Source organism: Silurus meridionalis, chromosome 29 (genome assembly GCF_014805685.1).
Source record: "Silurus meridionalis isolate SWU-2019-XX chromosome 29, ASM1480568v1, whole genome shotgun sequence".
In the NCBI taxonomy this organism is placed as follows: Eukaryota; Metazoa; Chordata; class Actinopteri; order Siluriformes; family Siluridae; genus Silurus; species Silurus meridionalis.
The window spans coordinates 8,178,857-8,203,253 of NC_060912.1; the positions used below are offsets into that span (position 1 = coordinate 8,178,857).

At 38.7% G+C, this 24,397-nt stretch overlaps 2 protein-coding genes across 7 annotated transcripts; one reads left to right on the forward strand and one right to left on the reverse strand.

Annotated features, from left to right (window-relative positions):
- Nucleotides 1–8,027, forward strand: si:ch211-152p11.4 (regulator of G-protein signaling 3). Its single transcript, XM_046843868.1, has 6 exons — nt 1–486; nt 1,136–1,662; nt 2,262–2,326; nt 2,642–2,766; nt 4,919–5,085; nt 6,883–8,027. The coding sequence occupies exons 2-6, from the start codon at nt 1,147–1,149 to the stop codon at nt 7,051–7,053; spliced, it is 1,044 nt and encodes a 347-aa protein (XP_046699824.1). The 5' UTR covers nt 1–486; nt 1,136–1,146; the 3' UTR covers nt 7,054–8,027.
- atat1 (alpha tubulin acetyltransferase 1) lies at nt 8,028–23,197 on the reverse strand. Of its 6 annotated transcripts, XR_006924948.1 has the most exons (13): nt 22,674–23,197; nt 20,075–20,135; nt 19,904–19,995; nt 19,755–19,812; nt 19,423–19,536; nt 17,342–17,443; nt 16,786–16,831; nt 13,997–14,042; nt 13,418–13,492; nt 11,301–11,493; nt 8,890–8,984; nt 8,656–8,734; nt 8,446–8,507 (listed from the first exon to the last, which is right to left on the reverse strand). XR_006924948.1 is itself a non-coding variant. In XM_046843863.1 (12 exons), exons 1-12 carry the CDS (start codon nt 22,766–22,768, stop codon nt 8,276–8,278), a joined length of 1,242 nt encoding a protein of 413 aa, XP_046699819.1. In that variant the 5' UTR covers nt 22,769–23,196; the 3' UTR covers nt 8,028–8,275. The 6 variants fall into 6 exon arrangements, 4 of the variants coding, with proteins under 4 accessions (XP_046699819.1, XP_046699820.1, XP_046699821.1 ...); XM_046843863.1 differs by lacking the exon at nt 13,997–14,042 and having other exon boundaries at nt 8,028–8,507; nt 22,674–23,196; XM_046843864.1 differs by having other exon boundaries at nt 8,374–8,734.
- Between the last annotated feature and the right edge of the window lie 1,200 nt (nt 23,198–24,397).

The following is a 24,397-nucleotide window of genomic DNA, read 5'->3' on the forward strand; positions in this document are numbered from 1 at the left end:
AAATGTGGAAGAACTTGTCCTCAAACTGCTGTTTATGTGTGTGTGTGTGTGTGTGTGTGTGAGAGAGACCGCTGAAGCGCGAGAAGCATGAAAAGGAAAAAGCAGAGGACATGCACGCGCACGCGCGCGCCCACGCACCTGGAACGCGGACAGGTTTGGACAGGCCTCGGGGGCGTGGCCTATAGTGGAAGAGGGCGTGGTTGCTTTTATTCTCGGGGGGGAAAAAAAGTAAAGAAAGCATGCAAGAAGAAAAAGAAACAAATCTGCACAGCTTTTCCGGAGTTGGCGTGGACATGTCCAAGTCGCATGTCGAAGTGTAGCTTTGAACATCAGGATGGTGTTTTAAGCATCTAAAACAAGATTCTTGTGGATTCCAAGGAAGTTGAGAAAAAAAAGTGTGTGTGTGTGTGTGTGTGTGTGTGTGTGTGTTAGAAAAGCGTCCAGCACTTAACATGTGGAGAAGAAGAAGCCTGGAGTCACCATAAGGTATGGCTTGGAAAGCAATATTTCTCACTAATATCTCTTCTAATCATTAAAACAGGTCTTGTTTAGGTTTTATTTGTATGTAAACAACAAAAAACAACAACAGCAGCTGAGCCTCCTATCTGCCTCTACTTCCCTGAAATGCTGAAGGTCTGATCATTGTGCTGTAAACTAATCAGTGTTAAAATAAAAAATAGAAAATGTGTAAACACTTGCTTAGAAATGCCACCTGTCACATCTGGAGTGTGTAAAATGGTTAAGACGTGTGTAGTGGTTTGTTGTTTGTTGTTGATTTATCACACAGTGTACCTTGATGATGTTGTATAATGTTACTGAAGATGCCAGCTCGATTGAAGATCGATTGCCCTGTAAACACCTTATTATTTGACGCCAATCTATCAGGTCAAGGTGTTCTGTCAAAAAAAAAAAGAGGAAAAAAACCCCAGCTTGTTCTGCTGATATTTAAAGTAATTCCCCTTTGAGCCTTGGGCTCATTTTCCTAGATTATAAATCGTCTCCAAGGAACCTACTTCAGTACAAATCACTCAGTACTTGAAAAGCACTGGGCTCAACTTGATCATCAGACATTACCTCGTTTTCCTGGTTCTCGTATATCCTTAACCGTTGTAATTCTTCTCGTTGTTTCTTACAGAATAAGTAATCATGCGTCGCTTTAGTTCAGAAGGCTCACTCCTGGACCTGGACATCTTTCCCTGGAAGAATGAGTCACGGAAGGATGGCCAGTCTCGTAGAGTGGAAAGACCGGGTGCCTATATGACCATGCCATGCCAGGGGAACACAGCGGATCACGGAACAGTGTCTTTGCCTGCGACGCCGGCCGCTTTGCAAGAGCCAGCGAGCAGACCTGCAAAAGAGCTCTCCAGGGTAGACAGTTACAGTGTGGAGGATTTTTCCGAACTAGACGTAGCACCCGGTTTGCTCAAGGTCACCAGTCTCAACGAAAGCTTCAGGGCGTACAGCGACAGTCAGCTGGCACCACGCTCCATCAGCAGCGAGGGGAGTGTCGAGAAGGACGACAGCCAGTCTCCGTGTCCGGCGTCTTCGCCGACGCTCAATGCCTTCTGCTTTAACGCAGGAGGAGGAATGCATCAGAACCGGCACCATGTCCGGGCCAAGCTGTCGGCTGCTAAATTACAACTAAAGAGTCTATTTGGGCAGGTAAGAGGGGAAGTGATCTTAAAAAGGGAAGTCTGTTTCCTATGGTTTCCAAATCCCAATCAGCAAACAGGGTGTGTTTATTAACTTGTTGCAAGTTATTGTATTTTCAGTTCATTTGCCAGCCAATGAGCCTAAAATCTCCTTGAGACAACATAGAGAAGAAACCCTGAGATGACTCAAATGGGAATTCTTTCTCTACTGGCCTTTTATTTGCATAGACATTCTTCTAAATTGAAAGCTGTGTGCCAGAGCGCCAATGTGTGTCGTCATGCCTTTCATTCTGTTGACACAGTGCTGACAGAGGAAGCCACTAAATAACCCTCGACATTATGGGCATTCTAAAAAAAAGGCCACAGTCAAGCCGAAAGCAAACCATTGAAAGGCCATTTCGAAGAGTGTGCATTTGTCTTTAATGCACTTTTAATGCTTTTTCTGTTCTCGTGTCCTACTTTTGCCCATGACGTTAATGAAGCGCAAGTGTTGCGTAATCCCTTCTTGAATCGAGTCCCCTGTGGAAGAAAAAAAGAGAAGCGAAAAAGAAATTTGACCCGATTTACTTTTGTTTAAAAAAAAAAAATCACTTCCTCTTCTCTCCGCAGAGCCCACACGCATCCACTTGCAATCCCAATCTCACTGTAACGGAAACACAGGAGCAGGAAAGCAGGTAGGATCGGTTTTTAGTTCACAAATCACAAAAGCATTTTAGTCATGTTCTTCCTAATACCATGTAAACATTCTTCCTTGACGTGATATTGTGCTATCTGCTTATATGTGGGTGTGGTTTTTGGCTTGAATCCATTGAAAATGAGACTCACGACTCTGGAATTTTATCTAGTTCATGTTTTTGTTCTTTGCCCCCTTATCTTTGTTGCTTTTTTTTTTTTTTTTTAAATGATCCTAATGCCTCATATGTCCTTTATTCTTGCTCATACTTTGCCAAAATCTTTCCTCATCCCCTCGGTTTCTCGTTTCTGCTCAGTGCCAAACAGCGGCGATCCCGCTTCACGAAGCAGTGGAGTCAGGTGGGTCATGCGAAGACCCGTCTCAGCAGGACGGAGTTGGAGAAATGGGCGGAGTCGCTCGACGTCATTCTTAACAGCAGAGGTGAACGAGCAACTGTATTCCTATGATTGTCAATTTACGGCTAATTAAATTGTTCCTGTGTAGGTTCGAGAGTGTTAGAGGAGCTTTTATGGTCTGCAGTGATCGGTTGATGACATCACACATGGGTTTACCCTTTCTGCTCGTTTGACTGGTTATGTTTGAAAACGGATCAAGAACGGCTCTTTTTAAAGCCTGCAGGGCTTCATCCGGGGACTGTTGTTTTCTGGTGTGAGACGGATTTTGTTTGCCGAGCGTGAATCGGTAGCTCTCGGAACAGCTTCAGATCTTCAAAGCATGGATTCCGCAAGGTGTAGGAAACGTTCCTGCGGTGTAGGTTGACATGATTGTTGCAGATTGGTCAGCTGTCGGCGTCTTCCGTTCGGCAAAGTGTTGGATTCAGAGCTGATTAATGAGGAGGCCATTTAAATACACTGAACTTATCATCATGTTCATGTAACTACTTTGAGATGACTTGGGCTTTGTGTAATGGCACATTATTTTAGCATTATTATGGAACTGATCGGAAGGTTGTGAGTTCAAATCCCACCACCGCTTATCTGCCCCTGCCCACGCTGGGCCCCTGAGCAAGGCCCTTAATCCTCAACTGCTGTTTTATGAATGAGATCATTATAAATCGCTTTGGATAAAGGTGTCTGGCGTAAATGTAAATATAACAATCATTATTCGAACAATGGAGTTGAATGTGTGCCAAGAAAACATATTTTGAACCATTAAAACCACCACCAACAACAACCTGAACTCCTGACAAAAGGCAGGATGAGTCTAAGGCTACGTCTACACTAATACAGATCAAATAAACCGCGTTTTCGTCTAAAAACACGGCAAAATCTTCACATGACTAGAATGCATCATCATTTTTCGAAAGCCTCCATTTTTACATTCACAACAAAACGGTGTTTATCAAGAAATTTATCCATTTTAGTTTCAAAAAGCTACATTTTCGTTGACTAAAAACACTGTATCAGTGTGAACGGATGGCCAAAACGGAGAGAAACATATTAGTGTGGACACGTCAGCAGAGTTGCCTGGATATTTGAAACCAGGCCATTTTTCCCCCCAATATTTCCAATCCTTTGGGGGAGTTTGTTTCCGCTGTCACTTGGGGTTTTTGAATGGCCGGAGCGGACTTGTGCTCATCCGCCTCAGCATGTTTTGTTGTACATTCTGATATGCTTTTCTGTGCACCATAGTTGTAAAGAATGGTTACCTGAGTTAGTAACTTCCTGTCAGCTCGGACCTGTCAGACCATTCTCTTCTGATCTTCTATTGTTGTAAGAAACCCTAAAAAGTCCGCAATGTCTGAAATATTTTCTGACACGTTCTGATGTTCAAAGTAAAGATCTTCGCCAAAATCCACACAATTGTACTATTTATATTCAATAAGTGTGCAGGTTTCTAATAAAATGGAAGGAGGAGGCAGGAAACCAAACTAAGTCGTGAAAGTTGCATGACGAGTTCTCTCCTGTCACATTTGAATTCACATGGTAGTTTCTCGATTGAGTTGAATGATAAGTGGGATAGTCAAAAGAAAAGAAAGCAGGTTTGCACAATTTCTCATTGAGGAACTCCTGAACGCTGTTTCACTTCGGATTTATCTGGAGCAAATAGTTTATAGAAGTGTAAATAGTATTTCTAATTCTGGACTTTCCACTAACAGATTATTATTTTACCAGTTTTTAGGAAAGGTTTAGATTCAGAATGAATTCAAGAAACCATTTGATGTATACTACAGTGCATGAATACATTTCTATTTATGTTATGTCATGGTGGATCCCCAGTTCTTATGTGAAACTTTTCTATGTTGTAACATCTGCTTTGGCAAGTCCCTCCTCCCTTTCCTTTCCCCACCCATGGTTTCTTTTCCTCACGTAAATGTAGCAATCAGCAGGACAAACTGTGCGTTCAATGGAAACGGTTTAGACAAAGTTGAAATGTTTGGTTTACTGCTTTTCTTTTTTAAACTTGTATACGTGTGTTTGTGTGTATATGCTGTGTGAACGTCCCATCTGTGTATCCTCTCTGCTGCACCCCCCCTCCCCATCCACCTCCTCCTCCCAGTCCTCAGGGACTGTTTCATGATTGCAGACGTCCTTTAACCCTTTCTCTGTTTCTCTTACTTGTTCTCTCACAGTGGCCCTATCAGTGTTTGGCGCATTCCTGCGTTCGGAGTTCAGCGAGGAAAACCTGCAGTTCTACATGGCCTGTGAGCAGTACAGACATTCATCCAACAACTTCAGCCTGGGCCGACGTGCCAGAGATATCACTGCCACCTACATACAGCCTGGTGCACCTCGTGAGGTCAGTCCACCTTCTGATAACCACACAATACAGTCCTCATGGACACGTCATGAGAAAATCGCTAGTGCTCCTGGTTTTTCATTCAGATCATCATCTACTGAATTGTTCAAGTTTGAGGTTCTGAGATAATGAAATGTGTTTATAATCCAATGTGTTTTTTTTAATGTGGAAATACTCATGTAGCTTCTCCAATGTTATTGTATGCTTATTATCGTAAGAAATAAACGACGACCTAGTGAAGAGGAAAAGCTTTAGCTATGTTACAAGGCACTGACATTGGAGACTCCTTCAAAAATAAAAATAAATAAACATCTCTCTTACAAATCCAAATAAGAGGCGTGTCCTCACACGTTACCATAACAGTGCTAATGTATATCAACGAGAGCTGTTATGGAAAAAGAATGGAACTATTTTGAGTATACACTGTCTGCTTTGGGCTGCATTAATGCGAATATAGCTAATTTTACATGACCTTTTATCAAATTATTTTTAAAATTATTATTTTAATGAGTTTAACAACAATGATAAATTAAGATATTTTTTTCCAATTAATTTAAAAGCTACTTATATACATTTTTGTTACTACAACCCCAATTCCAAAAAAGTTGAGACAATGAGCAAAAGGTAAATAAAAACATAATGCAATGATTTGTAAATCTCATTAATCCATATTCTATTCACAATAAAACAAAATCATATTAAATGTTTAAACTGAGAATATGTACCATTTTAGGAAAAAAAATAAGGCCATTTTGATGGCTGCAACAGGTTTAAAAAAAAAAAAAAAAAAAAAAAAAAAGTTGGGACAGGGCCATGTTCAACACTGTAGCATCACATCTTCTGTCCGTTTACATCTGGGAACTGAGGAGACCAGTTGCAAGTTTTGGGAGAAGAAAGTTGTCCCATATGTGTCTGATACAGGATTCTAGCTGCTCAACAGTTCTGGGTTTTCTTTGTTGTATTTTTCGTTTCATGCGCTACTGTAAATAAGATATGGGTTTATGACATTTGCAAATCATTGCACTGTTTTTGATTTACATTTTACAGTGTCAACTGTTTTGCAATTGGAGTTGTATATTATTATTTTTTTTTACCTTGTCACTGACTTTACAAAGTTTTTCAACGATTCGTAATCTAGTGAGTTTTTGCACCCCCTCCAGCAGCTGCCTCTATGTTGCAAACATTGCATTTTTTCTTCAAGTACAGTACATAACAGAGGGTTAGTCACATGAAGAAGTGGATGTTTTAGCTACACTGCTGATTTTACTCTTCCTGGCTAAGACCATTGTCAAGTTGATGTATTTCACATGACATATCACAGCCTACTTACATTTATGAAAGCAAACTTTTTCCAAATCCAAACAGGCTTTTACGTCATGCACCAAGAGAGACCTACATCTGACTTCTTTTCCCACCCATGATCTCTGGAGATCGACCATAGTGAACATCTGGCTATCCTGTCTTACCCATTCTTTCCCTTGATTGCAAAGTTTGGCCAGTCGGCTAGCCTCTAGGAAGAGTCCTGGTTGTTGTGGCAGTTTTTTGACCTCCTGGCTTGGCTTTTTGCTTTGATATGCATTTTTATCTGATTGATTTTTACAATCTGAAGCGATTCAGCTGAGCGAAATTCCAAGCTTTAAAACAGCGGCTCCAAATACTTCGTCATTGTGCCGTTTTAGAGTTATAAAAAAAATCTGATCATTTTGTCACTATGGCAAATGAATCCTTCCTGAATGCACTGTATTATACGAAGGTATGTCTGTTTTTTCTAACTCCATCTTGTCCCTTTTTTTTCAGGTAAACCTGGACAGTAAGACTCGAGACTTCACACTGCAGCTGCTGAAAGCTCCATCTCACAACTCCTTGTGCCATGCTCAGAAACGCATCCGTGCCCTACTGGAATTGGACTGTTACCCCCGCTTCTTGCAGTCGAACATCTACCTCACACTCCTACAGAGCGCTCAGTAGGAACATGCAGGTCAAGGAGACATTCAGAGGGCATTGACAAAAGCACACAGGAATGCTCGAGGGAGAAAAATAAAAAAAACAAGCACGAGATCATGAACTGTACCTTAAAAATAATATAAAACCAATTAAAAATGAATCATGATAAAATAGACAGAACTTCTTTCCTGCTCTTGAGTTAACATGATAGAATTAAATAATGTAGTGGTTTAAATGAACCGAGGGAATGAAAAGCCGATGTTTTCTTTACACTGTAGCACGTCTGGTATCCAACTCGCCTCAGCAGTCTTAGGCTAGATAAAGTGTGCACTAACTTGTAATCATTATCTAAGACATTAGCTCCTGTCTGGCTTCAGTGAGCAAGAGCAGAGCGGTGTGGCGTGGCGTTGCTTACACAAAGCAACAAATGGCTAGGCGGGATTGCCCTCCTCTCGAAGGGTGAGCGCAGCAACATCGTGACATTTTCCCTGGAATTCCTTCCTACCTGATTCAACGATCATGTTTGGCAGAAGACCAGTGGAGGTTGTAAAGCGACCCAAGGCGCCAGGCCTGTGTATAGAATCCCTCACAGTTGTTTATGTCTCTATCGGTTTGGAAATATTTTGAAATAAATCACCTTTTATAAAGCGTCTGACGTCTAAACAGAAGTCCAAGGATGTTTTATTGTTTCTGATTCTTCTACATTAGTGTCTTTTATGGAGTATCAAACATGGCTGCAAGTGAACACAAGTTTGCAAGGATTCCTGATTGTGTGAAAGCTGGAAATGCGCTTATTCACAGCATGAAATCCCACTCGGACATGCCGTCGGATTTGTCGTTGATATGATGTGGAAGAGTTTTGTTTTCTTCGCTGTAGAAATCTTATTAGTAGTATTTTTCGATGAAAAACTGAGGACCTTTTGACATCTGTCTTTCAATGCTTTGGACACCGGTACGATCGTGTGACATTGGTTAAAAATAAATAAAAATAAAGTTGATCCATTGGCTCTTAGTTTATTTTGAATACAAAAAAATCCCTGATATTTTTTTATTTCTGTTAAATTGGTACAAAATTGTCGTTTTCTTTTTACAAATATTTCCCCTAGCTGCCACATTGGAGTTGTGCAAGCTTGTGCACTTGATGGCTTACATTCTTCAGGCTTTTACAGAAAGCGCTGCTTTTCTGATCCCTGTTTGGTTTCGTTTCACCGCCTCATATAATCGAGTTCCCTCCTGCTCTCTGATCTCACCACGGGCGTGTGCTGCGAAATTCATGTTTCCGTCTGACCCACTGGGACGTGCATTGATTTCCGGCGACGGTCCAGGACCAGAGGTCTTGTTCCTCGTTCCTAGGATTCCTCGCCGCCCAGGCATTAGACACGCTTCTCGCGTTGTTTAAAGCCACATGGTAGGAGTCCTGCTTTCCGAGAACACCCGGGAGCGGTGGCCGAAACACAGAAGAGCCCTGAGATTGTGTGCTGAGGAAAAGAGAATAAAAACAAAGAGATTAGAGGAAGTCAGATGAAGTAGCTGAGATAAGTAGGTTGTAACTGATTAAAGGAATCTCCTGCTATTTCTCTGATCTGTCACTGATCTGTAACCGAAGTCTAAAACTCTCACGCCAACCTTTCTGCTGTGTTTCTATGTCCCGGTGTGTCCTGTCCCCCTGCGTCACACACTTTCTCACTGAGCACTGGCTTCAACCCTGAGGAAGCACACACACATACACACACAATAACCGCTAACGAGTAAACACCTAGGAAATGGGGGCGGTTTCTGAAGACTGCAAACTTTTCCACACACACACACATACACACACTTCACGGTGCCAGTTCACAAATAGTTCAAAACGTGTGTTACCTGGCAGCTTCAGCTGTTCAGCCATTAAGAGCCCCAGGCCTCGACTGTTCACATGGCGACTGTAAAGGTTGTTTCTGGCAACCAAACCCTGAGTGCTACAGGTGATGATGGGAAAGGGGATGATGGAGGGATCAGAGAGGGCATGCGATAAAGAAAAAAAAAGGAAATGGGAAAGAAAATAGGACAAAAAGTAAAAAAAAAATGAAAAGGAACATAATTAGAGGACCAAAACTTTAGTTCATAAAATTATGTGGAGAAAATAATGAGGAATGCAATGAATGCGTTATGTGCAACTCAACTTCCTTGTGCTCTTCGATTCTTCTTTCATGAGCATGACACACACTGAGGCATAAATCAGTACGTGGATGTGAACAAGTAATAAAATCTGACATTTTTTGGTGGAAGGTTGGGGTTTTGTTTTTATTTGAGATCGAAGTGCTACTAGTAAAAAGAGGCGTCGACACAAGATCAGGACAGATTGACCAGACTTAAGTTTCGGAAAGATTTTACACTTCTGTAATTACTAAAACAGTCTTGATGAAGCAAATACAAGGACATTTCAAAACCCTATCTATTCCAAGTTACTTCCTTTTCTTCATCGTTGCCATATTATGAAAAAAAACAAACATCTGCATTTTCACATCCCTAAAAGAACAATTTCTGCACATCCTTAAATTAGCCACAATCAAACAAATCACTAAAAAGGATAAAATGTGCTTTCAAGTTCGTAAAAGTTCTGTGCTGAAAGTTTAAAGGTCAATGGAAGCCGAGCTGAGATCTATTTAGAGAACTGTAGAGACGAGGCGAAAAGAATGCAGCGTGTTGTGTAAGATGGAAAAATCGATTGCATCGGCGAAGAAAAGATCCGGTTGTGTTGAATGGGGGTGGGAAGGGGGACAGGGTGAGGGTTCAGAGGAAGGAATCGTGCACAAAATGAATATGTCGAAGCAGGGATGAAAGTGGAAAAGAGAGAGAAAGAGAGAACGAGAAGCTGTTTAGAAAGGAGAAAAATGATTTGCTGGAAGAGCCAAGAGGTGCTGTAAGCAATGAGACACTAATGAGAGGAAATTCCATCTGCTGTACGACGAACCACTCGTGGGCTGCGGTCCAGCGCTGATTTTACTGCACCGCTCACCGTCTTGAGGGCTAGGCTAACACTTTAACAGTTTTGTGGACGTTTGTTAAGTGACCTTTAAATGAGCGGTGAGTCAACAAGGCTGTAAACTTCAGTAGCAGGGACTTTGTACTCTCGAGTCACTTCCTTTTCGCTTTGATTCGCTATGCTCCAAGTTCACCAAACAGACACATATTTACATACAAATATACATATCCATATACAGTTTACAGTCTAAATGTGTGATTTTATATAGTCCCAATTTGCTCTACCTTCCACTCTTCTGGGAAGATTTTCCACCAGATCTTAAGGTGTGCTTGTGGAGATTTGTGCTCATTCAGCTAAAAGGGTGTTAGTAAAGTAGGTACTGATGTAGGTGAGGTGAGGAATCCTGGGATGCAGTCATTGTTCCAATTCAATGGAACAGGTTTGGGTCTCCTAGAACTAGCGAAGTGAAAATTTCATGCGACTGCATCCGAATGTCCTGTATAAATGTGTGTCTTTAAATTTGCGATAACGGTTTGGGAAAGAACCACATATGGCTGGAAAAGTCAGCTGTCCCAATATCATTGGTGCATATATGATTACTTAAGTCTCAAATCTGATTGGTGAAAGGTTGGTGATTATTGGCAGCAGATTGACATTAATGTCTTTGTACAAATATATATATTTTTTAATAGCAACAACATAAGGGTTGTTTAGCCGACAACAATCAGCTAATAATAAACAGGATATTTGTATGTAACATTTTTAGAAAGAGTGGAAAGAGTAGGGCTGGTGAGGAATAGACAGCTGTTATAACAGAAGTGTTGTATTACTGACTCTATAGATCTATCTTTCTATCTATCAATCAAATTATGACATTTAAATACAAAAATCCATTGTTAGCCATCTGTCTTGGTATATTAGAAATTACCAGTTTGAGCTGTTAATAGAAAATCATTAATGTCTATGACACCCTGTCATTTATTGGTTTCCTAAAAACCAATAACCAATAATTTGACTGATGTAACTTTACTGCATTATTACTCTAGCTAGTAAGCTAGGGGGTAGCTAGTTAGTATGCAAAACGATATAGTTCATATATCATCTTGCTGCATTGGGTTAGTTTCAACAAATGTACCTATTTCATACGCTCATTCTGCAAGTGGCTGTACAGAATGATGATGGAAATCTGCTATATGAGAGCTTTCGGTCACCTGATTTGGATTATTACTTGTTTACTGACCATAAAACTGTCTCACAGAATTGCACATAGTAATTGAGGGGATTAAAGGTGAGCGAAAGCGGCGTGTACCTGGTGCGTTTTGTCCTGCAATTGTCGGCCAGGTGGGGAGGAATGTGCGGCTGAGGACGAGGAGTGTGGCTGGGGGACGAGCCCACGCTCAGGGAGCGAGCGTACGGGGAGGATGCCACCAGAGGAGGAGACTGAGGAACGGCCGTGGAGCGGGTGAACGGCCACGGGAGGGCCTTCTGCTCCTCTCTCACAGCTTTAGGAAACGAGAGGAGAACATGAGGAAGGAGGAACACTTCTGTACAGATTATGCATACAGCTCATTGGTTAAGGCTACTGGGTGATCAGAAGGTCAGAGTTTTAAGCTCCGATATCGCCAAGCTGCCACTCTGGGGGCCCTTGAGCAAGGCCCTTAACCCTCTGAAAAGAGGAGAAATGTATTTTTCGGTTTATTATTTAATTTAGAATTAGATGATAAGGTCTAATCACAGAACTAGTCGTATGTTGTTGTTTTTTTATATTCCAAAAAGAATGCATTCATAAATCAAAATAATGCCATTTAAGTGCAAAAGTATGTGCACCCATGGTACCAGGGATATTACATTTTTCATTTACAGTACAGTTTCTCAATAAACACTGAAGTACATAAGGACTTGTCATGAGCAGGAAATTATCTGTAAGTAATTCTGAATGATTCTGAAATGGATAATCAATACGGTTCTTTAAGCGTTACAGTAAATTTGAATGAGCAATAATTACTAAAGAATTACTAGTAATACTTGAGTAGTTACTTAAAATTTAGCAAGTTACAAGTATTTAAGCATTAATGCAGGAACCAAACTGTAATGCTTGTTTACGTTTTACAGATGTTCCTTCTTCATATATTCACCACCTAATTAAAAAAAGTCACCATCTGGATTTTTCTAAACAAATACAGCTTTCCATTGGAAAATTACTGCAGTGATTAATATGTTTCAGCCTGCAACAATTTATTTAACCCTAAGTGATACAGTTAGAAGCTTCTCATTTCTGAAATAACATTGTTGGTTAACCATGTTAACTCTGTTTCAGAAGGGAAAAATGATTAGCCTGAATCAAGCAAAGAAAACTAGGGAGATTGCTGAAGGTACTGAAATTGAGTTAAGGACTGTCTAACATATTATAACCTTGAGGGATAGTGGTGAAGCATCATTTTCGAGACCTGGAATGATCACGGTTGGAGAAAACAAATCAACATATACATATGGATATACATATACGGACAGACGGACGGACAGACAGACTGACAGACAGGATAGACAGACAGGATAGACAGATAGACAGATAGATAGATAGACAGACAGACAGACAGACAGACAGACAGACAGACAGACAGACAGACAGATAGATAGATAGATAGATAGATAGATAGATAGATAGATAGATAGATAGATAGACAGACAGACAGACAGACAGATAGACATGTATCTTGTATAGTCTGATGTTAAAGTATAGGTCTTAACATTGAAAAATGTGTTTCTATGCTTTTATAACTTTTTTTTGCTGAATCCTAACATTTTCTACTGCTTTTTTTTGGTTCATGGGACTTATATTAGTAAGTTGTCTTCTTGTAAGATACACATTTCATCTGGAACTTTTTATTTCCAATTTGATTTGATGGACAAATGACTAAAGATTGTGCAATTTCTCTTATCACATTAACAAACAGCTATTTATTAAGTGTCACTCTTTATGCATATGTCTGTTTCTATGCATCATTTTCAATCCTATTAAGCCGGATGTTAAAAAATGTTTAAACTATGCACGTTATTCACTTCTTATCATTTGCACGAAAATAAAATTCAGTTACCATCTCGAAAACTTTCACTGAAGCGTTTGTGGGGGAATTTCCTGGCCACTCCATTTTTCTCTTCACATTCTTATTGATTGCTCTCAGATGACACAATAGGTGTGTGCAGAGGTGTTTTATAAACCCTGTCTCAACCTTTTTAATCAGACAGTCTGATATTTCCTAGCAAACCTAAACAGCTAGATTTCAACATAATGAATGAATAATTCAAAGCACCCACCATGACCCTGAGGAAGATAACGCCGATATTGAATACTAATGAATGAAAGCAATAAATGAGCCACGGCGCACCACATAAGTGTGTTTTATAAGTATGAGTATATGCACTCACCCTCTCTCTCCATTAGTGAATACGGTTTGATCTCTCCCTCTAGCTTTTTTGGAGGCGCTTTTCTCGACTGGGCCGCTATAGAAAACACAATAATCCTGTTAAACACGGCATGACAGCTGTGCCTATATGGATAAACACAAACCTACTAATGAGACCCTTTATTAAATATTGAAGTGTACATTCTCTATATTGATATATGCCTAAACAGTACGCAGGCCATCATTCAGCTCCAACATGAACATAATGTATACAGTAAGCGTTTTTTTTATTGTTGCTTTTTTGGGGGAGATTATCGGGATTCTGTAGGGTTTTTTAGTTATGGTATGAGGAGGAGGTTTCCTCAGGGACAGACTGCATTAGCACAAGCAGAGGTGTGAATGCTGTTTCGAAGTGTGGAGGAAAAACAGCGAGCAAGCCGGATATACACTGGAAGCATGAGTGAGGTGGGACAGCTTTCACACCAGGATGCCTCATGTGTGAGAAGGTTCTGCAATGATAAAAACAAGGGAAAAGGCTGCTAGGCTGCTGCTAGGTGCAAGGGGGAAAAGGGGAGGGAGAGTAGAAAGTGAGCGTTCTTACAAAAAGCCGTACATCCCCTGATCCGTCACAGGGGAGGAAGGAGCGCCTGGAAGTTCGACAAAAGGGGAGCCATCATGACATTATACAACAGTTCCCCTTCGCTATCCTAATTCTATCATTTATTTTAGTGTATTTACCCGCACACACACACACACCTCAATGTATTTAATATTTATCATTACAAGATCATTGAGTCCATTAAATACAATATACTGACAAAATGTTTTGTTGACACCAGACCATAAGATTCATTTATGCCTTTTAAACATTTCAAACACTTATTAATCAAATAAGAAAAAAAATGTGACAAATCGTACAACAGAATTGCAGCAATATTTGTTTTTATCGTTAGTTCAAAACACCAATTTCCATTCTGTGAACCAAATAGAACACCAGCGCATTATGAGAAAGAGTCGTAATTCATCTCATTGTAATTGTTTGTAATTAATAAAATTTTAATTTGTAAAGCGATTTGTAATTAATAAAATAATAATAATAAATGCATGGAATTCGTAGTTTCTTATATTATACTTGTTCTAATAATAATAATAATCTCAACATTCGATCGATTCAATTAACATATTCATTTCAAATATTTTCAGGTCTGATATTCTAAGATACAAACGCAGCCAAAAGCGTCATCTCACTGTATCCCACTTTGTGCTACGGTGCAATGAGTGTCACGTAACAGGCCGGCGCGTGTACAGACTTGTTCAGGCACAAAGTTTCCATTGTGCAAAGAAAAAAAAAATTTAACACAGGTTCTAGCAATCTGGAATTCAATCTTACTTCCACATGCCTGAGTCTTTATTTCTGAGCTTCTGCTCAATCATAAACATCCAACGTCAGAGAACGAGCCGGGCCAGTTCAGTGTCAGTATCGATTCGGTTCAACGTGATTGGAAGCTGCTTGCCTGCTGCCGTGTTGCTGGCGTTAGCGATCATCTGATTTGTGCCTAATCTGAAATTGTTACGCATATTTCATTTACTAAAAATAATTGTCTTTCGTGCGACAGCATCATGAACCTGCCGGTCTGGATCTGAAGAAGCTATGATTGATAACTATGCGCATTTACAGAAAATGGAAAAGGAAGAATGAGTGATGAGAAGGGTTACTTTTAATATGTCACAGGTGTGACATGATGGTTCATTAAAAAAAAAAAAAACCTGTATAGTGACTATTAACTTTACGGACTTTTACATTACGAACTTTCAATTTACGGACTTTCACTTTATGTACTTTCCCCCTTATGAACATTGGTGGATACGAAAATCCTGTCATCAAAGTCAAATTTGTTTAGAATAAAAAAAAAAAAAAAAGTGACTATTAACTACATACGCTCCCGACTTTACGAACTTTCCCTTTACACACTTTCCCTTTACGAACATTCACTTTACCTACTTTCCCTTTACGAACATTCACTTTACGAACATTCACTTTACCTACTTTCCCTTTACAAACTTTCACTTTACGAACATTCACTTTACGAACATTCACATTGCGAACTTTTCCTTTACCTACTTTCCCTTTACGAACGTTCACTTTACGAACTTTCCTTTTACGAACTTGTCCTTTACCTACTTTCCCTTTACGAACATTCACTTTACGAAATTTCCCTTTACGAACATTCACTTTACGAACATTTACTTTACGAACTTTCCCTTTACGAACTTTTCCTTTATGAACTTTCCCTTTACAAACTTTCCCTTCACGAACTTTCCCTTCACGAACTTTCCCTTCACGAACTTTCCCTTTACGAACTTTCCCTTCACGAACTTTCCCTTTACGAACTTTCCTTCACGAACTTTCCTTACGAACTTTCCTTCACGAACTTTTCCTTTATGAACTTTCCTTCACGAACTTTTCCTTTACGAACTTTCACTTCTGAACTTTCACTTCGAACATTCACTTTACGGACTTTCCTTTACGAACTTTCCCTTTACGAACTTTCACTTTACGAACTTTCACTTTACGAACATTCACTTTACGAACTTTCACTTTACGAACATTCACTTTACGAACATTCACTTTACAAACATTCACTTTACGAACTTTTAATTTATGTATTTTCGCGGATACGAACAAACCTGTCCTCAAATTTAAATTTGTTCGGAGTCAAAAAAATTCAAAGCGGAGGAGAGCTGGTCATCAACGAGTAACGAGTCTACATGATGTGCACTGGACCGGGGCGAATGAATTTTTTTAAGTAAATTTTTTATAATTTTTTTTATTACTTAATACAAAATATTGTATATAGTATTTTGAATTTTTTAGTATGTTTTAGTATATTTTATTGTTTATTTGATTGTTTACAGTCATAACTTATGAACAAATTCATGGTACGAACGTAAATACGTATGTACATAAAAAATGAGAATAAAAAAGAATAAACGACAAAAGTAATACTAATAAACATGTCATGATAAACAAGGAAGCTTGAATCAAATATAAAAATAACCAATAAAGCACTCCTATTTTCCCTGGAACACTGGTCTAGATATGCAACCTGGCTAAACTGCCACTCCTAAGGGTTTACTTGTGCAGCTGCGTGAAGTGTTTGTGAGGAGTTATAGTGCTTCAGGAGATCAGCCGGATACAGAAAAAAAACACAAGTAAAGAAATAAGAGATTTCAATATAAGAAATATAAAACCAATCAACCTGGACATAACTATCAAGATAACAGATCATCTCATATCCAGAAAATGTCTGATAGATTTAAATGGCAAATGAGTAAATAGAAAAGGAAAGAAAAAACATTCACAACCTCAAACCCCTCCAGAAATCTTACCTGATCTGTTCCTGAAGAAGCTCTCAAACACCACAAAGTTGTTCACCTAATTCAGGAAAAAGTGAGACAAACAAAAATACATCATTCTTTAATAATCCTTATTGCTTTTTGTTTAATTTTGATGCTTTCCTTTATTTATCTTAAAGGTTGTCTGTAAATGTCTGTGTAAACAATTTACATTCTACCTCCAAAACTGTGTGCCATCAGTTTACATTTACTGCATTTGGCAGAGCAGTTACGAGTTAAGGGCTTTGCTCTAAGAGTCAACACTTAGTGGTGCTGGGATTTAAACCCACAACCTGCCGAGCTGTCCAGTATTTTAGATCTCTCCTGTGAATAAGACTTCACTATAAAATTGATCCAACTGCCATAGTTGTTTTTTAATTCCTTTCCGGTTTTCTGTCTCACACACACACAAACACACACACACACCCTCCTTTAAAGTGGGAAGGTTTCAGGGCTGGGTGTGGAGTTTGGTGTTTGGTGATCATTCGTAAAGGCCACAAACCTCAAATAACAGGTGGTGCGGTGGTAAAGTAATACGGGTCAATCATACCTGAGGCACACTGTGTTTAAGTTCAAAGTGTTTCTCTAGAAAGGCCAGGAATTTCGAGGAAGGTCTGTCGTAAGCCATCTGTTCAGGCTCCACCTTCTTGTGCTGTAAGACAAAAAATAAGTGGGAGAAACAAGGAAAGGAGAGCGAGAAATGAGTACACAGAGCTTTGTGTTGCATATTATACAGTAGGCTCGGAAAGAATTTATAGTCGTATATATAGTATATATGTCATACTCAGAAATATATAGAAGAATAAATAAGGGTTGTTAAATAGAAATACATGCCATTTCCAAAGTTGCTTTTGTGCTGTTTTGAGGGGAAAAAAATAACATATAGGAGGTGGTTTTAAAAAGTTTCGAGACTAGCGCACAACAGATCCGGTCGCTTTCGCCGATGTCCTCTTTCAGACGCCTAAAAACGTCAACGGTAATGATCGTCGACATTCTAATCCAGGGTCAGCAGCCTGGGGATGAACTAAGCAGCAATTCGGCGCATGTTCAAATAACACGTGAGGATCGCCTGGACTGTTCGGTGCGACACGCCGACAATGGCGGCAATGTTGTGGATTGTTCTCCGACAGTCAACATGAACAAGTTGCCGAATGATTCGACATTTTCGAGATTTGAGCTCGTCCAAGGTCTTCCTGATCTCTCGTCGTCTTTTAGTGACATTCTTCCGCTCTTGAAGCGATCGTGCCACTCAAAACACCTCAAACGATTAGCTGCAGCATCGCCGTAAACTTGCCGAATGGTGTCAAAAGTCTCTGTGGTAAATTTGCCCGATTTCATGCAGAATTTCGTGTTTGTGTTCTAACCTAATGTCTTATGAAGGTCGGTGCTCCCTGTGACTGTGCGTGCAGCCTCGTGCTGCCATCTGTTGGCGTGTTACAAAACCAGTCTCGAAACCTTTTGATGCTACTTTGTAATGTCTAATTTAAAACATTATGTGCTGGGCTTAATGGGATTTGGTTGCACTGGTCTACCAATCAGGAGAATGTTTATATATCTATAGAGTATATACTGACTGTCCACTTTATTAGAAACCCCTGTGCAGATAGCAGCAGGACAGTTGAAAAAATATAACCCGATCCTTTTCCCTGTGTCTAATTTTAGGGATTCTGCCCTTTTTGAAGGCTTCCTTCGTATTCCAGTTCTTGAACCTGATGTGATCTAAAATGTATTTCTGCTCACCATGGACCAGTCTGTCCATTCTTCTCTGATCTCTTTTGCCTTTCAGCTCACAGAACTGCCTCTTACCAGACGTTTTTTTGGGAGGGGTTTTTTTTTGCACTATTTCCTGTAAACCTGACAGACTGGAGTTCAGACTGGAGTTCTAGAACTGTCTAGGATCGAAAAAGGGAGTTGGATGTCTGAAGTGAACATCAACTGAAATTCTTGACCTGTATGTCCATGTTTCTATGCTGCACAATTAGCTGTTTGGATAATAGCATTACCGAGCAGGTATATCTGTATTACTAAGAAAGTCAGTGTATATTTTCCATATTGCTCATAACTAGCAGCTTCATCAGAAAATGTGTTTTTTCTTCCAATCAATAAAGAAACCATAATAAAATGTTGTGTGTGTATATTATACTATTCGAGGGTTGAAGAGGGTCAATGCGCTAGAGGACAGAATATACAGTATGTTATAAAAACAGGATATACAGTACGTTACATCTATTATATTACTGTATTGTATATCAGTTGCTATAATGTCCAGGTTTGTTTCATTAAATTAGGTCGGTTAAATAGAAATAAATACATTGGTCAAATTCATGAACGATTTTTTTGTAGGTTCATCTCCAAAGTTGCTTTTGTGCTGTTTTGAGGAAAAATATATAACGTCCAATATGAAATTTTCCCCCCTTTTTTTTGCCACCAGGAGCATGTCTATGTTCCTACATCATGGCCTCAGCGAAATGTAATTATACTGGATTAATTGGCATATAAAATTGAAAAAAAAAAGCCCAACCCACCCATTCAATAAATTCCTCAATTACTATGTAGTGCTTTGCTACTGTATTACTAGAGAGTTTTCGCATTACTAAATTTTTGGGCATATTTGTAATACTGGGAACTGACTTGCAGCATGAAGTGGAACAGCTCCAGCCCGTATCCGTGTCTCTGCAGGCTCTCGGTCACATAAAAATCCAGCACACACAAGGGCTCGGTCTCCACATGCGCCCCCCGCTGGTCCTGAGGCATAACGCAGGAGTGCACAAGAAAGATGAGGGTCACACCCTTTCACCAACACAACATGCACATACATATAGTGTGATCATTGTACATGATAATGTGAGAATGTTTCCTCTATATCGGGCTACACTGTAAAACATCGACTGTAAAACTGATCAAATTTGCTCTTGAGCTCTGACCTACTTTACACCTTTGGGCAAAAGGAAAAAAACACCTACAAGCAGAAAGAGCTTCTTGTATCCGACCTTCAGGTATCCTACTGCAACTCCACGGCTCCTGATTAAGACAGAGTCAGGTGTTAATGACGGCTAGAAGGAGAACAGCGAAAAAGGCTAAATGCTGGAAAAGGGTAAAACATGCAGGTTACCCGTTACGTTCTCTGTCCTTCAGCAGGTAAAGGTGATGTCTATTGGCCTGAAGCTTTGCCGCACTCGTTATCGGCACAGGCAGCTTCTGGGCCTGATGGCAAAAAAAATGTTTAAGGACAACACTAATCTATAGGTAACCATGGAAACCGTGGATTATAATTAGAAATCACCTTGGCTGAGGCTTTTCCTAATTCATCAATTACAGTGGCAGTCTGATTCTGGGCGTCGGGTCTAAAATACAAAAACATGAATAAAATAAGCCATTATTACTTAATTATTTATTCATTCTATCACAGTATATTTATATATACTTATGGAATGTTGATTTTTGAAGATGTGAGGTGGGGTATATTTGAGAAGACTTTTAAAGAAATTGATTAGGGTGAAAGGAAAAAATGTCTGTCTGAACCATGAAGTTCTTCCACATACCACCTCAGTGACTTTTACAGTATTAATAGTAGTGGGCATGTTCATCCATCTTTAGTAAGCACTTTATTCCAGTCACTATGGATCTAAAGCACATCCCAGATACACTGGGCGTAAAGGTATGAAAACACATTGGCTCGGAAGCCAGTTCATTTTCTAGACACCGTAGACACACTGACACCAAAAGGGTTTCCTCTGGGTTCTCAGGTTTCATCCAAGCTCTCAAAAACAGAATTGATTGTGTAAGCCAGTGGTCCTCTAGTGGGGAATGAAGACATGACAGGTCGGGATTTTTTATATGTATATACATCAGTTTCAACACCTACAATTTTATTTTCTCTATTATTTAATTTGACCTTGATTCTATATGATTGTTACTGATTTATAACTTGATAATAAATGAGGGATTTTTTCAACTTAAAGTATTAAATTACCGTTTTTTACCATCAGAATCCACCCCCTCTAAAGTGGGGAATGGCAGAAATAAGGTCAGAACCACTGGACTAGACTAAACTGCCCATAATTGTCAACATATTTTGGTGTGTGTATAAATGTGTGTGTATGTTGTCTGTAAATGTGTGTATCTGGTGCACACCCAATGTTCCTGGAAAGGCCTTCAGATCAATTCTGACACTGAGCAGCATTTTTGTTGCTGTTATAATAATAATAATTATGATAATTATTATTATTATTATTATTATTATTATTATTATTATTATAATACTAAGAACCATCATTATCTCTTCATTTGCGATTGACTGAAACATGGAAAATATGACACACCCTCTAATCCATGTTATTTTCCTTTACCAAAAAAGTTATTATTTTGATTAATATTAATCCATTTAACTACACGCGGAGCACTGTGTTTCCCCACGGACCATTACTATAGACGCACCACCTGCTAAACTCTGGAACGCTCTGGGGTCTGATTTATAAATCACAACCTTCGCGTGAAAAGTGGCACACGCACGTTTTGTGCATTCACCACGTTTATAAACGAGACAAAGATCCGGGCCAAAAAAACAAAACATTCCAACTAAAACATAAAGAAACCACAGCGCGTTAACCTTTTTTAAAGTCATTTAAAATATATTTTTATTATTTTATTTATGATTTTTTTATTTATATATTTGTATTTTGATGTAATATGGCAATCAAATGCACTAAATAGGTTTAGTTTTCACAGATCGCAATTTTAGTATAATATTTTACATTTTTCATAAAAGGAAACAAATTACTTGTTTGTTTTAAGAGACCCGTCTTATTTTCTCTTGTATATTTGGTATCGCTCTTTCATGAAGAAAAAGTACTTCTTATTCGATTACTCGATTAATAGGATGCTCAATTACTAAAATAATCAACAGCTGCAGCCCTAAATTATGTAATAAAAGAGTTATCAGAGGGATAGATAGATAGATAGATAGATAGATAGATAGATAGATAGATAGATAGATAGATAGATAGATAGATAGATAGATAGATAGATAGATAGACAGACAGACAGACAGACAGACAGACAGACAGACAGATAGATAGATAGATAGACAGATATACATACTGTAGACAGACGGAAGGACAGACAGACAGACAGACAGACAGACAGATACATAAACATACTGTAGACAGACAGACAGACAGACAGACAGACAGACAGATACATAAACATACTGTAGACAGACAGACAGACAGATACATAAACATACTGTAGACAGACAGACAGACAGATACATAAACATACTGTAGACAGACAGACAGACAGATACATAAACATACTGTAGACAGACAGACAGACAGACAGACAGACAGACAGATATACAGATAGATAGATAGATAGATAGATAGATAGATAGATAGATAGATAGATAGATAGATAGACAGACATACTGTAGACAGGCAGACAGACAGACAGACAGATATACAGATAGATAGATAGATAGATAGATAGATAGATAGATAGATAGATAGATAGATAGATAGATAGACATACTGTAGACAGACAGACAGACAGAGATACATACTGTAGATAAATAGATAGATAGATAGATAGATAGATAGATAGATAGATAGATAGATAGATAGATAGATCCTTTATATTTACAGATAACAAGATACATTGTATATAAATAATTGAAAATATACAACAAATATATGAATATAAAGTCTCTGTTTATCTATTATAAGGGAAAGGATTAAATTGTGGCTCACAATCAGGAGACATCATTGTGCAAAGCAACAATAGGATTTAATTGGAGAGCATGAAGGACAACAGCCACACCTCGTATAGTGCAGACTGGAGGGATGTCTGGATGGCATTTGTTATAAGGAAATAAATAATCTTACCTTCCATGAGATTTCCGGGCAGCACAACAGAGATTTTGATCCAGCACTGAGATCCTCTCCGGGAAGAGAGAGTTCAGGTCGAAAGGGAAATCCATAGCAGAAGGATGTGATATGTGAAGAGATTACAGTGCAGGTGAATGGAGATGCAGGATTAGAGCAGGAACTACACCTTACAAAAGGCTGAAGAACAGCTCAGGAGAATCAGGTGTTTGAAAAAACTGAGCAATGGATCTGAGAAGAATATCCACCATGCAGAGCCTTGCACTCATTTACCCCTGCATCCCTCTGTCCTCCATTGTGTTGCAGTCACAGGCCAGAGCACTAATGCAATAAACCAATGCACCAGAAAAAAATACAACAGATCTGCATTCGATTACGGGTTTTTTTTTCCTTCAAATATGCACTTTTTTTTTTTCTCAAATCTAAAAAGCATCAAAATGTTTTCATATATTAAAACAAATCAAATGGTTCACAAAAACCCTGCCTCAATAAAAAAAAGAGAGAAATTTAGTGGCGCACTCTCAATACACTCACTCATCACATGTGTAGTGCACTCAATAGGGCGGAAGTGTCGTTATTTTCCTTCCCTTTATAGAGCACTCGTGTAGGAAGAACTAATGCGTTTGAAATGGTTCCTGTTTCAGTCGCGTCACTTCCGCTTCCTCTTAGCAACGACACGAGTTTACATAGCAACCAGAATGTTGTTATTGTTGTTATCATTTTTTTTAAATAATTGATTAGAGATTTTATATATATATATATATATATATATATATATATATATTTTTTTTCTTTCTTTCTTTCTTTTTGTGTGTGTGTGTGTGTGTGTGTGTGTGTGTGTGTGTGTGTTTATAATTTAATTTTAAAAATATATAAAAAAATATATATAGATAATAATAAAATATTTGTTTTTTTTATGATTTTTTTAAGATTTTAATTATTTTTCTTTTCTTTTAATTTAAAATATATATATTTTTAATTGATTCTAATTTTTTCCAATTCACTGATCATATATATATATATATATATATATATATATATATATATATATATATATATATATATATATATATACAGTGGGTACGGAAAGTATTCAGACCCCCTTTAAATTTTTCACTCTTATATTGTTATATTGCAGCCATTTGTTAAAATCATTTAAGTTTATTTCTTCTCCTTATTAATGTACACATAGCGCTCTATATTGACAGAAAAACACAATTGTTGACATTTTTGCAGATTTCTTAAAAAAGAAAAACTGAAATATCACATGGTCCTAAGTATTCAAACCCTTTGCTGTGACACTCATATATTTAACTCAGGTGCTCTCCATTTCTTCTGATCATCCTTGAGATGGTTCTACACCCTCATTTGATTATACTGATTGGACTTGATTAGGAAAGGCACACACCTGTCTATATAAGACCTTACAGATCACAACGCATGTCAGAGCAAATGAGAATCATAAGGTCAAAGGAACTGCCGGAAGAGCTCAAAGACAGAATTGTGGCAAGGCACAGATCTGGCCATGGTTACAAAAAAATTTCTGCTGCACTTAAGGTTCCTAAGGGCACAGTGGCCTCCATAATCCTTAAATGGAAGACGTTTGGGATGACCAGAACCCTTTCTAGAGCTGGCTGTCCAGCCAAACTGAGCTATTGGGGGAGAAGAGCCTTGGTGAGAGGTAAGGAAGAACCCAAAGATCACTGTGGCTGAGCTCCAAAGAT

Coding starts and splice junctions, on each gene's coding strand:
- si:ch211-152p11.4 (XM_046843868.1), top strand. CDS start 1,147: ATGCGTCGCTTTAGTTCAGAAGGCTCACTCCTGGACCTGGACATCTTT. Junction 1,663..2,261: donor TAAAGAGTCTATTTGGGCAG/GTAAGAGGGGAA, acceptor TTCTCTCCGCAG/AGCCCACACGCATCCACTTG. Junction 2,327..2,641: donor ACACAGGAGCAGGAAAGCAG/GTAGGATCGGTT, acceptor GTTTCTGCTCAG/TGCCAAACAGCGGCGATCCC.
- atat1 (XM_046843863.1), bottom strand. CDS start 22,768: ATGGATTTCCCTTTCGACCTGAACTCTCTCTTCCCGGAGAGGATCTCA. Junction 19,537..19,754: donor ACAAGAAGCTCTTTCTGCTT/GTAGGTGTTTTT, acceptor GTTATGCCTCAG/GACCAGCGGGGGGCGCATGT. Junction 13,493..16,785: donor CTTCTTCAGGAACAGATCAG/GTAAGATTTCTG, acceptor TGTTTTCTATAG/CGGCCCAGTCGAGAAAAGCG.